General features: G+C 44.2%; 1 protein-coding gene across 1 annotated transcript in view; it reads right to left on the bottom strand.

The window, feature by feature from the left end:
- Positions 1–14988, bottom strand: part of CLNK (cytokine dependent hematopoietic cell linker) — a 202785-nt gene that overhangs the window by 62458 nt on the left and 125339 nt on the right. Inside the window, exon 8 of the mRNA XM_042251655.2 lies at positions 10198–10243. Coding sequence (XP_042107589.1) covers positions 10198–10243 — 46 coding nt within the window. The remainder of the gene's footprint in view (positions 1–10197; positions 10244–14988) is intronic.

The following is a 14988-nucleotide window of genomic DNA, read 5'->3' on the forward strand; positions in this document are numbered from 1 at the left end:
TCACTAAAATATGGCATGTCTTCCCATCTTCCTGTTCAGTGGTCCTGAAATCTGCCATAGCGGAAGTATTTGCACCGTAGAAACTGACGGAAGCTACAAATCAGGGTTTGCTCTATTGTTTGGTATTTTCATCTGTGATTTAAACAGTTGGACAAGAAGATAGACATTCAAGAATTTGTTTCTTGATGGAAGGGATGATGACGCAGATGAGATTTTTGAAATCATACAAGTTAGGCTCTAGTCTCACTCCTCCCCGCCATCACTGACTGAGTAATCTTGGGCAAATTATTTAAACATTCCGGGCTTGTTTTCGTGTCTATAAAGCACAGATTATGAAGTGTAGTTCCTTGGATGGTTAGGAGTAAATAAAATACACTTGTTTTCAATTAGCTCCTAGTCAGTTTGTGTTAAATATATGCAATACTCTTTGTTTATGAAATATGGTCATGACAATCAACACTTTTGGAAACAAAGCATCAGTGTAATGTTATGTAATTAAAACATAGACTCTGGAAAAAACTGGATAAAACCTGGCCTCTTTGCAGTATTTATGATGTCTAAGGGTTTTATAATATTAATACATGAAAGTGAACCACTGGAATTTCATGCCCTCATGATTAATTATAGAAGCATCCAAAGAAGAAAAGATCCAAGTGGCTAGTGTATATTTCATAAGGCTTATTCTGAGAAACTTTTTTGAGTTTCTTGAGAAAGTCTATGGAAACTTTCAGAAATTAGTTTCAGCAGTAAATTGCTGACACCACTCTTGGGGTTGAGTGGGGAGGGATTAAGTTAGGCAAAGCCTGGGATGTGGGAGGGACCTGCTGACTTTAACAGCTCCTCAAGTAATGTTCGAAAGTGCAATTTCTTAGGAACTTCTATGTCAACAGCTGCACCCTGGGGCTTAGTAATGGGTGTTGATAGAAGTCTCTTTCTAAACAAGCCTGGGAGACATCTCTTTGGCTGACCTCAGTGTCTCAGGGAGTGGAAGCAAGGTGGGTAGGCAGGGTGAAGGGAAGGACCAAGGCTTCAGAGGCGATGGGGTGGGTGAGCATAGGAGTGGGTGGGTTTGTATGTATGAACCATATCCATGGATTCACAAAATGCTAGAGGCCATTGTGTTCTACCGTATTTCTACAGATGGGATATTAAGGACGCATGCATGTACGCACGCACGTGTGTGTGTGTGTGCATGCGTGCTCAATCACCTGATCGTGTCCTACTCTTCACGACCCCATGGAGCCTGCCAGGCTCCTCTGTCCTTGGAATTTTCTAGGCAAGACTACTGGAGTGGGTTGCCATTTCCTACTCCAGGGGATCTTTCCCAACCCAGGGATCGAACCTGCATCTCTTGCGTCTCCTGCATTGGCAGGTGGATTCTTTACCACTGTGCCACCTGGGAAGCCCCAGGAAAATCATTTGCCTAGATTGATAACTGAGCAGGACCTTATGGGACCTTCCATCATATCCTCTGCTTTAGCTCCTCTCTGAAAGCCCTGGATAGCAGTATCTGATGCATGTTTCCTGAGTTGTTTTATCGATGCTAAAACCCCCACCAAAGAGAAGATGTTAACTACTTGATGACCATGAGCACAGCCGCAGGCTTCATCAGGACTGATGATGTGAACCCTTGCGACACCACCCTGTTCCCTCAGGTACCCTGTCGCCCACCTCCCTCACCTGGCTTTTGAAAATGCTTTGCCAAAACCCTTCGGGGAGCTCAGGCTTTTTTAGATCATGAGCTGCCCAGCTCCTTTCATGGCCCTGCAATAAACCTTTCTCTGCTCCAAACACCACCATTTTGGTTTGTGTGGCCTCACTGTGCATTGGGCACATGAACTTTCACTAACAAGTTCACATCGCAAACAGAGATGGCTCCAGAAGCAGGTGGGTTTCTTGGCTTGCCCCTTGCAGGCCCCCACATAATGGGAACTCATGGCTAAGCATCACAGGCTGATCTCTCAGTGGTCCTGTGACCCCCAACAATGCTTATACACTTTTATTAACATGGGTTAATTTTTACAGTTACTGTAGGGTTTACTATGCATCCACTATGTGCTCCGCACAGCACTATGTGTTAGCTGCGGGGAAAACAACGTTCAGTCAAGTTTGATCTTTAAGGTTAAGGAATTTATTTTTATACTCATCAGTAACAGATTTACTGTGTTTGCTCAGCAAGGGGCAAACTAGATCAAGCAAGGTTTCAGCCTACACAGAGAGGCAGGGAGATATTCCAGGGCGGGGAGAAGGGCAAGAATAAGTGAGGGAGGAAAGAGTTGTGGAAGTCATTAGTTCGGTCCAGTATCCCTTGGTCGAGGGTCCATCATGTGTCACAACTGTGCTATAGAATTTGCTTCAGTTAGTACCTTAGGAGAGACAGGTATCTGATAATGTAGGAGCATTTCCTCCCTTTCAGAGGTATGGGAACTTCGAGAGGTTAAATTCTTTGTAAAAGAAAAGTCGTAAAACTGGGATTTGAGCCCAGAGATCCTTGTCCCCAGATCCAGCCTTCATGCAACCACATTTTGGCTGCTGCTGCCTTTCAGACATAATATTTAACCTTCCCTGAGGCCCCTGTCTCCCGCCTCAGCTCTATGTGCCCTGCTATGTGAATCAGTCCTAGGACTCACAGTTCTCCTGTTGGGGCACAATTACGGATTGCAGAGGCCTGACCAGACTGTGGGCTTCTCATGGTCTAAGGTCTTCTGTGCCCCGGCGCAAAGTGATTTTGAATAAAGTGCACGTCTACCCTGGCAGTTATCACATGGCGTTGTAACTGCCTTGTGGCTTCCCTATTGCTCTCTGTTGAAATGTGTGTTTGTTACATGAGCGGTTATCTAACACTTTTCTTTTTCTCTGTGTGACAGTGAGACAAAATATTGTCCTATAGTTCAATGTCTATAACATTACAACATGTATAACATTAGCTTTGAACTGATCTTGTATCAATGTGTCTATCACTTTTTTTTTTTTTTTTTTGCGCCTGAACAGGAACATGACTTTTGAGCCACTGTTTGTGTCTGAAATAAACTTAAATCGAAAATGGTGGTAGGAGGATAATCTTACATTTATTTCTGACTGTTTCTAGGTCTGTGACCTAAAGCTTGTGATTTTTGTTAAGGATATAATCTGCTGCTGCTTGCTGCTAAGTCGCTTCAGTCGTGTCTGACTCTGTGTGACCCCAGAGATGGCAGCTTACCAGGCTCTTCTGTCCCTGGGATTCTCCAGGCAAGAATCCTGGAGTGGGTTGCCATTTCCTTCTCCAACGCATGAGAGTGAAAAGTGAAAGTGAAGTTGCTAAATTGTATAATCTATAGGAAGGCAAATTCCGTCCTTTTTTGTGATGTTTTGTGTCGCCGTGTTCTGCCACTAGAGGGCAGTATCATCCATCAATTCCTGTCTTTTGCGCTAAAACCTTGCATGCTGCTGCTACTGCCAAGTGGTTTCAGTCGTGTCCGACTCTGTGCGACCCCACAGACGGCAGCCCACCACGCTCCTCCGTCCCTGGGATTCTCCAGGCAAGAATACTGGAGTGGGTTGCCATTTCCTTCTCCAATGCATGCATGCAGGCTAAGTCGCTTCAGTCGTGTCCGACTCTGTGCGACTCTATGGACAGCAGCCCACCAGGCTCGTCCGTCTACAGGATTCTACAGGCAAGAATACTGGAGTGGGCTTCCATTTCCTTCTCCGAAAACCTTGCATAGATTGTCCTAAGTGCTGTGCTGAGTTACTTCAGCTGTGTCCAACCCTGCGCATCCCTGTGGATTGTAGCCTTTCAGGCTCCTCTGTCCATGGGATTCTCCAGGCAAGAATACTGGAGTTCAGTGAGTGAGAAATCATTTAGGGAGTTTGCAGAAAAAAATTTTAGATACTAGCAAATATAGTTCAGTTCAGTTCAGTTGCTCAGTCGTGTCTGACTCTTTGCGACCCCATGAATCGCAGAACGCCAGGCCTCCCTGTCCATCACCAACTCCTGGAGTTCACTCAGACTCACGTCCATTGAGTCCGTGATGCCATCCAGCCATCTCATCCTCGGTCGTCCCCTTCTCCTCCTGCCCTCAATCCCTCCCAGCATCAGAGTCTTTTCCAATGAGTCAACTCTTCACATGAGGTGGCCAAAGTACTGGAGCTTCAGCTTTAGCATCATTCTTTCCAAAGAAATCCCAGGGCTGATCTCCCTGGAAACACTACCATATTGACAAAAATCTGGGCTCTGGTCTAAGCTTGGACTGCTTGCTCTGTGACCTATGTGAGCCCCTTCTCTTGCGAAGCCTCTTGGCATAAGATGAGGGGGTTGATTCAGATTAACTCAAAACTCTTTGGCATCTAAATTTGATAAAAAGCAAACTGGTAGAGAGGTCTTATGATGGCATTATATGGACTTCTATTGTACTTTTTTTAAACCAAGCTCATGTTTCTGGATATACAGGTTCAGCCACCTGTATGTAATCCCCTCTTTCTTTTCATGGATAGTTTATCGTATTTTGTTATAAATTCATTCTTATATATGAGGTGCTTTTCCCCTTTAAGGAAGTTGGTTTAGAGTTTGTGCTTGGTTCATATGGAAGGCAAAGAGAAACTCATTTGAGCCTCCTCTCTGCTCAGCGTTAAGAAGCTCATCCACTTAGAGCTGATCCATGTTGCTGTGCAGCAGAAACCAACACAGCATTGTAAAGCAATTATCCTCCAATTCAAAAAAAGAAAAAAAGAGAGAGACGCTAAGCCACACCACTTTTGAATGTTACAGCTATCCTCATCTAAAAAAGAGAGAGTTTCTTCTGCACTGATGGTTAATGCTAATTAATGGTTCATCACAACCCCCTGAGAAGGGAATGGTTACCCACTCCAGTATTTGTGCCTGGAGAAGTCCAGGGGCAGAGCAGCTTGGTGGGGTTCAGTCCATGGGGTCACAAAGGGTCAAACACGACTAAGCGACTAACACTTTCACAACCAACTTACACTGTATGAATACTTTGCCTCCAAATAAACTTTTATCCATTTTTAGGAGTGAATAAAAGAAGCCAAGCTCCAGGGAAGATAAGTTCTTGAAATCTGACAGTTTCCAGATAATGTCAGAATATGATTTCAAGAAAAATAATATGAAATGTACATTAACATAAATCTATAACTGCTCAACTTGATGAAAAATATTACCATAAAACTCTGCCATGGCTGAACCACCCAATATGTTTTTCTCGATGACATTTTGTGAGAATGAATAAATTATCTGAGAATGTGTTTGCATCAAACATACAGAATTTTGTAATAAACACATAAATCATTCAAGCATTTTCCAGAAAGATGCCTGATCCAAAAAAATGAGGATATTCATATTACTTTTCTCCCTTCCAGCTTCTTTCTCAGTACAGTCCCTTAGAGCTCTGGATAGTAATACAAAACCATCAATTATGGAAGTGTAGGAAGAGAAGACACAAAGAAAATTACTCTCACTGAAGAAGTTTTCCATGCAACTTACAAGCTGAACTTCTGTGAGCTTTGTTTTCACTGAGGTCCCCTCTGCAATTTACACTGGGGTCTACTTTTAAAAGGGGCTTCCCAGGTGGTGCTAGTGGTAAAGAGCTCACCTGCCAATGCAGGAGATGTTAAGAGGCATGGATTCGATCCCCGGGTTGGGAAGATCCCCTGGGGGAGGGCATGGCAACCCACTCCAGTATTCTTGCCTGGAGAATCCCATGGACAGAGGAGCCTGGCGGGCTACAGCCCATGGGGTCATAAAGAGTTAGATATGACTGAAGTGACTTAGCATGCATGTACTAGATTTACAAAAACAGCTATATTTTTCAGCCATGGTACCTGGATGCCAGCCATCATCCCCTATAAAACTGGCAGGACTAATTTAACTCTGAAAGATGTGTTCTTCTTGTACTCCTTGAGGAATTGCTTTACTCTTTTCTCACTTGGGGCAATTAATGCTTTTTCACATGAAAAAGCAGGCTCTCCCTTTTTGCATAGACTACTGGGAAGATTGAGGCAAACTAGTAGTTTAATTTTAATAGAATGCAATGATTTGTGCCTTACGATCCCGAATTTCATATTTACCTTTGTCTGTCTCTATATTTCCTATGATTTAAAAATTTTTCTGCTATACCACGCAAGCTTTTGTTAACTACTCCAACAGCTGAGAGCTAAGGTGAAGTATAAATAAATAGATGAATGAGTTGTGATTTGTGATTTATAATGAGAAATGTATATTTAGTCTTCATCTCTGTGTCTGGCATAGAACTCCTAAATCCGTTGGAACTTCCTAAGTGATGAGAGCTATCTAAGCGTCTTTTGTTATGTTAAGGAGATGACTTTTAGATCCTGCCTAAGGATGGGGGCCGGTGGCCAGTGGAGCTGACCATGTGATTGGAGGGTTGAAACTTATAGTCCCCCAAATCTAAACCTACCCCTACTTCTAGGAAGGGGGAGTGGCTTGAGATTGAGCTCAGTCGCCAACGGCCAATGATGTAATCAGCCGTGCCTACTGTAATGAAGCCTCCACAAACTCCCAAGAATTTGGAGCTTCCAGGTCGGTGAACACACAGAGATTCAAGAACCATGGAAGCTCCTCGCCTTTTCCGAATACCTCCCTTCTGTGTCTCTTCCATCTGACTGTTCCTGGGTTACATCCTTTTAATGATACATTGGCGATTTAGTAAGTAAGATGTTTCTTTGAGTTATGTGAGCCACTCTAACAAAGTAATTGAACCCACGGAAGGGGTGGATGGAGCCTTCAATCTATAGAGGCACAGGTGACAACTGGTTCATGACAGCATCTGCTGTGGTGGCGAGGTGCGGTCTGGTAGGACCGAACGCTTAACTTGTTCATCTGATGCTGCCTCTGGGTAGACAGTGCCAGAACTTGATGGAATTGTAGGACACCCAGCTGGTGTCCAGAGAATTGCTTGATGACGTGTGGGTGGGAGAACTGCCCCCTATGCATGTTGGAATTGGTATTAGAACCATCTGGATTGTCACACAGACGTATTAATATATGTAGAATGGTGGTCAAAGAAGATTCTGCCATCAAATAAATGAAGCTTCATGTCTACAGTGAACTATTAGAAAAGGAGAAGAATTGTGAAACCCATTTCTTACCTTTCTTCCCAGGACTCAGGGCTTCCCTTGTGGCTCAGCTGGTAAAGAGTCTGCCTGTGATACGGGAGACCTGGGTTCGATCCCTGGGTTGGGAAGATCCCCTGGAGAAGGAAAAGGCTACCCACTCCAGTATTCTGGCCTGGAGAATTCCATGGACTGCATAGTCCATGGGATCGCAAAGAGTCGGACACGACTGAACGACTTTCACTTTCCAGGACTCATTTCTCCATAAATGGCTCTGAAGGTTCTATTATGACTTAGGACCTCTGTATATATCAAATGATTATGGTCTGCTTTGGGGTCCCTCTGTGCTCTGGGCCCTTTCTCTGTCAGGCAGGAAAAAACTGCTATACAATTCATGTGGTCTTCTAAGGGCTAGCGATACTAGCACATCGGTTACTGAGGGAAAGCTCTAAATCAAGGGCTGTGTACATCAAAGGCATTTCCATGTTCTTGGACTCAACAGGAATAGGACAGCTTCCCTATTTGGGACGGTTTAAAGGGGTCAGTCATGGCAACCCACTCCAGTATTCTTGCCTGGTGAATTCCATGGACTGTAGCTTATCAGGCTGCAGGCTACAGTCCATGGGATCTCAGAGTCAGACACGACTGAGCGACTTCACTTCACTTCACTTCAGAGGGCAGATAGACAGGGATCAGTCAGGCTATGGAAGATGGAGAGGAGAGATGGGGCAGGGAACAGCCCTTGTCCCCTGTTTCTGCTTATGCAGTTCAACTGAAGCGTCATAAAAGCCCTGGTGACTTCACATTTCAAGAGGAGGAAAGTAAAGGCTCAGAAAGGTTAGGTGCCTCACTTAAGGTCACACAGCGAGGGCGTGGCAGAGCCAGGGTGTCAGCTGCTCTCCTTGCTCCCTCCGCCTCGCTTCCCTTTGTGGGCATCTTTTCTTGTGCCTCCAGGTCCACTGTTTGTCTGGTCCACTCTGCTCCACCTACTCTCAATCCTCGGGGACCAGCCAGCACAGGCAAACTGGCCCTGTGGTTTCTGTTTGGGTTTGGCCACTGCGAAGTCCCAGCAGGAGACAAGAGGGAGTTTGGAGAGGGAGGCTGGGGCGTGTATTCCATTCATTCCCACCCTGGGAGGAAAGTAAGGAAAGTGAAGCCACTCAGTTGTGTTTGACTTTTTGAGACCCCATGGACTGTAGCTTCCCAGGCTCCTCTGTCCATGGGATTTTCCAGGCAAGAGTACTGGAGTGGGGTGCCATTGCCTTCTCCAGGGGATCTTCTGACCCAGGGATTGAACCTGGATCTCCCTGCGCTTTACTGTCTGAGCCACCAGGGAAGTCCATGTGGGCTGGCGATGTCCCTCCTCTCAAGGTGCTGAGCGCCTTCTTGTTTTCTGCGGCCATCCCCTCATCTCTGGGTTTAGGAGTGGTAATGATGCCACTGCTATAGGCCCTAGGGCCCGCATCATCCCACATTCTTCCCCAACACCTCACGTACCTTAGTAAACAGTTCCTTTATAAATAAACCTCTTTAAATGATCCTAAGGCTGTATAGTGTCACTCTACTTATTTAACTTCTATGCAGAGTACATCATGAGAAATGCTGGACTGGAAGAAACACAAGCTGGAATCAAGATTGCCGGGAGAAATATCAATAACCTCAGATATGCAGATGACACCACCCTTATGGCAGAAAGTGAAGAGGAGCTAAAAAGCCTCTTGATGAAAGTGAAAGAGGAGAGTGAAAAAGTTGGCTTAAAGCTCAACAGTCAGAAAACGAAGATCATGGCATCCGGTCCCATCACTTCATGGGAAATAGATGGGGAAACTGTGGAAACAGTGTCAGACTTTATTTTTTGGGCTCCAAAATCACTGCAGATGGTGATTGCAGCCATGAAATTAAAAGACGCTTACTCCTTGGAAGAAAAGTTATGACTAACCTAGATAGTATATTCAAAAGCAGAGACATTACTTTGCCAACAAAGGTCCATCTAGTCAAGGCTATGGTTTTCCCTGTGGTCATGTATGGATGTGAGAGTTGGACTGTGAAGAAGGCTGAGCGCTGAAGAATTGATGCTTTTGAACTGTGGTGTTGGAGAAAACTCTTGAGAGTCCCTTGGACTGCAAGGAGATCCAACCAGTCCATTCTGAAGGAGATCAGTCCTGGGATTTCTTTGGAAGGAATGATGCTAAAGCTGAAACTCCAGTACTTTGGCCACCTCACGTGAAGAGTTGACTCATTGGAAAAGACCCTGATGCTGGGAAGGATTGGGGGCAGGAGGAGAAGGGGACGACCAAGGATGAGATGGCTGGATGGCATCACGGACTCAATGGACGTGAGTCTGAGTGAACTCCAGGAGATGGTGATGGACAGGGAGGCCTGGCGTGCTGCGATTCATGGGGTCGCAAACAGTCGGATGTGACTGAGCAACTGAACTGAACTGAATTTGGGTGTGCCATCTCCTCCCTCTTAGGACTCTTAACAAATACACTTTCCCATTAAAATTTGATGTTAGTAATGTGTTATAGAATATAGCATAAGACACATAAAAGATGAATTTGATATGTTTCAGTTACTAGTAAACGTAAATCATGGGGCTGTCATCTTTTCCAAGTGGACATTGTAGAAAGAAGAAGGGGACACTGGGGAAAGTGATGACAGAAGCTATAATGTATAGGATTCAATTAAATTACTGTGGCTACCTCCACCTGTGCTTCCAGCACTACTGAAATTGATTGTTTCCTTTCAGTTTCTTACCTGTATCTTCATCTCCAAATTGAGTTGCTTTGCCTAAAGCTTTAAAATCTGTTTTCATATTAATTAACCAACATTTTAAAATTAGATGTCTATCTTTCAATTTTACAAGGGTATGCTTAGAGAAATAACTTAGCTATGTATTTGAGGCAAGAAATATATGTTTCAAAACAATTTCTTTCCAGATTGTACAACATGGAATATGACTTTTCACAGTCAACTTCCTCATTAATATGGTAAGGTGGTAAAAAGGCATAAAATGTGAGTCTTTCCAAAATTAGAAAACCTTATTAGACGAAGGTTAATTTAATAGATAACCTCGTTGAGAAAAATCTAAAAATATACAGATATATTTCAAACTTCGTGATTTGACTTTACCTTTAACATGTTGTTTTCTGATGTCCTTGGAAATGGGTTTTTCCACCTGTAGAAGACAATGAATTACAATTATCTCTTAAATTGTGACTATTCCTTTTCATGACCTGCCACTCAGTATGGACTCATAACTTAGGTTATGAGTCCAGGACTCATCATTCTTACAGATCACCCTGTGTGTATGGTTGGCAACTATTCAACATGTGTAAACACCACCATGCCAGTGATGAGTGTAGGGGCGGGGCCTCAGGTGGTAATTTGGCATAAAAAATATTTGGTCTGAGAATCAATCCTGCCTCTTATTGCTGTGAAACTTTGGAAAGGCATTTACCATATTAGGAGCCTTCAATTTTTTTTTCATCTTTTTTAACAGGGAAAATTTTGTTCATGTCAATTCATGTCATTGAGTTATTGTGAAGATCAATATACATGATCAAGTCCATGACAGGGATTGAGCAGGCAGATCAAAGTGTAGTCTCGTGTAAATGCCCTTGTTGGGATTTCACCTTCATCATGTGCTGGCTATGAGAAGGTGGCCAGTCATTTAACTTTCTAGACTTCAGTTTCCTCAGCTGTGAAATGGGGGTAATAGAACTGATACTTCACAAGGCTGGCAGAACTACCTGAGATAGGCTGTGTGCCTAGAACAGGAAATAACACCAATCAAGCTGAAGAATTGTGAGCTGTCTTTGTTGATTGTATTAAAGGCACTGATAGGACTTCCCTGGTGGTCCAGTGGTCAAGACTCTGTCTTCCAGTGCAGGGGGTGTGGGTTTGATCCCTGGTAGAGGATCAGATCTCACATGCCTCATGGCCATAACACAGAAGCAATACCGTAACAAACTCAATAAAGACTCAAAAAAGAGGCCCACATAATAAAAAGAGAAATCACCACTTAAAAAAGCAAAAGGCAGAGTTGAACTCTTAAGGGCTTGCTGAATAATCTTTAGATATGAGGGTGAAGGAGGTGATGTGTGTTAGTAGCTCAATCTTGTCTGACTCTTTGTGACCCCATGGACTGTAGCCTGCTAGGCTCCTCTGTCCATGGGATTCTCCAGGCAAGAATACTGGAGTGGATTGCCGTTCTCTTCTCTAGAGGATCTTCCCGAACAAGGGATTGAGCCTAGGTCTCCTGTACTGCAGGCACATTCTTTACCATTTGAGCTACAGGGAATCCTGAAGAAGGTGATGGAGACATGCTAATGGTGCCCAATGCCTTGGAAAGCCTTTAAGCCTAGGTGAGTATTGGGGTCTATGATGTTTATTTTTATGTGTCAAATTCACAGGGTCACAGGGTATCCAGATATTTGGTGAAACCTTATTTCTGGGTGTGTCTGTGAAAGTGATTCTGGATAAGATTATAATTTGGATCAGCGGACTGAGTAAGGCTGATTGCCTTCTGCAAAGCCAGTGGGCATCTTTCAGTCCATGGAGGGCCTGAACAAAATAAAAAGGGAGGGGAAAGGTGAATTTGCTCTCTCTGCCTGACTGTTGACTTGGGTCGTTGCTCTTCTCCTGCCCTTGATGACTGAGATTTACATCACTGGTTCTCTTGGTGTTCATGCCTTTGGACTTGAGCTGGAAGTTAGAGGCCACCAGCATTCCTGGTTTTCAGAATTCAGGTGGCAGATTGTGGAACTTGAGCCTCCATAATCACTAATTTATTTATATGTATACGTCTATATGCCTATATGTCTCAGGCTTTCTATCCTATCTATCTATCCATCTGTGTATCTATTTTATCAATCTATTGGGGGCTTTCCAGGTGTCTCAGTAGTAAAGAACCCACCCACAATGCAGGAGACAGGAGATGGGGGCTCGCTCCCTGGGTGGGAAGATACCCTGGGGAAGGAAATAGCAACCCGTTCTAGCATTCTTGCCTGGGAAATCCCATGGACAGAGAATCTTTGTGGGATACAGTCCAGAAAGTCACAAAGAGTCAGACATGATTGAGTATACACACATCTATCTATTAATATCTATTATCTATCTACCTATTGCTTATGCTTCTAGAGAACCCTACTAATACAGAGTTTTTGCAGGATAATTTATTGGTGCCAAGTTGAGGTGGTCAAGGTGAAGGGGAGGGAGGGTCATTGAACCCCCTGTTACCTGTTAGGTCTTGATGTTCAAAGTCCACCTGTTTTCCTCTGTGGAACACTGGACCACATAATTCTGCCTACACATGATGTGGCTCTTCTGCTGGTCAGTATAGTCAAACATCAAGTATGGTTTCAGTTTTGTTATTGCTGTGGCTTCCTTCATCACACCCTCAGCTTCCAGTTCCTCCAGGGAGACCCCAGGGAGGCTGGTGTGCTGGAGGGTTTCTGTCAAGTTCTTGTTGCATCCTCAGCTTTCAATCTTCCCTGTGCACCTGCCCAGGAGAGAGGGTCTCTCCCAATGCTCTGCCTACCTCCCACTGCTAGCCTGGAGCAGGGGAGAGTCTCCATGGTCTTGGTCTTGCTGGGCCAAGACCATGATTAGGGGGTTAGGGATCAGGCTTCCTTAGTGCCTGCTCTTCTCCTCTTTGCTGGCCAAATTCTATTTTTAAAAATTAATTAATTTTTAAGTGAAGTATCAATCTTAAAGGATATCAACCCTGAATACTCATTGGAAGGACTGATGTTGAAGCTGAAGCTCCAATACTTTGGCCACCTGATGCGAAGTGCTGACTCACAGGAAAAAACCCTGATGCTGGGAAAGATTGAGGGTAGGAGGAGAAGGGGATGACAGAGGATGAGATGGTTGGATGGCATCACCAATTCAATGGACATGAATTGGGCAAACTCTGGGAGATGGTGAAGGACAGGGAAACCTGGCGTGCTGTAGTCCATGGGGTCGCAAAGAGTTGGACACGACTGAGCGACTGAACAACAACAGCAATAGGAAATTTACAATGCTGTGCCAATCTCTGCTGTATGGCAAAGACTCAGTCACACACCTATATGCATTCTGTTTTAATATTCTTTTCCATTATGGTTCATAACAGGAAAGAAAGTGAAGTCGCTCAGTCGTGTCTGACTCTTTGCGACCCCATGGACTGTAGCCTACCAGGCTCCTCCGTGCATGGGATTTTCCAGGCATGAATACTGGAGTGGGTTGCCATTTCCTTCCCCAGGAGATCTTCCTGACCCAGGGATTGAACCCGGGTCTCCCACATTGTAGGCACACGCTTTACCATCTGAACCACTAGTCCTTATAACAGGATGTTGACTTATTTCCCTGTGCTATACATTAGGACCTTGTTGCTGATACATTCTAAATATAATAGCTTGCATCTACCAACCCCAAACTCCCAGTCCATCCCTCTCTCTCCCCCCACCCCCCTTGGCAACCACAAGCCTGATCTCTATGTCTGTGAGTCTATTTCTGTTTTGTAGATAGGTTCATTGTATCCGATTTTAGATTCCACATACAAGTGATATCATATGGTATTTTTCTTTCTCTTTCTGACTTACTTCACTTAGGATGATAACCCCTAGTTGTAGCTGGCCATATTCCATTTTGCGTCTTTGGACATTTGGATACATTTGGCTCTTTGGCACAAGAGAGATTTTTGGCTGCATCTTCTCCAGAGGGACCTACACTTTGATGGTATTGGCATAGGATCCCAGGCCTAGAAGTATTTTATGCCCCTCCCCAGGGCTATTCTCATTTTCTATCAAATACAGATTGTCTAATGTCTACTATATACCTGTAACAATGCTAGATTATGAGGGAACGAAGAAGAATAATAGGTTAGATGCAAAAGGTGGAATCATATGGATGCAGTTCTGAGTTTACAGCATATTATAACACAGGTTTCATTATAACAGAAGTTTTTCAACCTCGGCGCCATTGAGAGTTGGGGCCGGGCAATTTGCTGTGGGAGGCTGCCCTGTGCATCTACAGCCTGCTTAGTGGCATTCCTGCCCTCTGCCCACTAGATGTCAGCAGCGTTCCCCAAGTCTTAACAACCAAAAATGTCGCCAGTCATTGCAAATATCCACTAGGGGGCAGAATGTTCCCAGGAGAGAGCCACTGATAACAATGCATTGTGTTACTGGTGTAGAAAACTGCTTTGCATTGCTTCCTGCAGAAGGCTTCTCAGAAGCCTCTGGTTGGCCTAAGTGATGCAGCTCCCTGCTCTTTGTATCTTGTGTCACCTCAGTCTTAACACCTTGTACTATTATTTCAAAACTGCCTCCTCCATTAGACTGTGGACACTGGCTCCTTTTTTTTTTTCTTTAATCCCCATTGTTGAGCATAGTGCTTTGTACATGGCAAGTGCTCAATAAATGAAATGATGGACAACGGTTTGGTGCTTTAAGATCGTTGTAACCAGTCAAACGGGGCTTCCCAGATGGTGTTAGTGGCAAAGAATCCGTGTGCCAGTGCCGGAGACATAATTATAGACCTGGGTCTGATCCCTGAGTCAGGAAGAACCCCTGGAGAAGGGCATGGCAACCCACTCCAGTATTCTTGCCTGGAGAATTCCATGGACAGAGGAGCCGGATGGGCTACAGTCCACAGGGTCGCAAAGAATTAGACACAACTGAAGCGATGTAGCATGCACGCACGCAATCAGTCTAAGGAATCAACATAAGAACTGGTTCCTGTAAGGACTGTTGAAGATCCAGTTCACAGATAGTTTAATCACCATGTAAATGTGCAAAACTAATTGGAATTAACTCCTGAGAACAAGGTTATAATAATAAAAAAAAGTCTGCTTACCATAAAAACTGGATTATTCAAACATTGGTTATAAAAGCAAAACTCCCTTTTTTATTTGAATTGAGGCCAAGTCCTTATCGA

The sequence above is a fragment of the Ovis aries genome, chromosome 6, assembly GCF_016772045.2.
Source record: "Ovis aries strain OAR_USU_Benz2616 breed Rambouillet chromosome 6, ARS-UI_Ramb_v3.0, whole genome shotgun sequence".
NCBI lineage: Eukaryota > Metazoa > Chordata > Mammalia > Artiodactyla > Bovidae > Ovis > Ovis aries.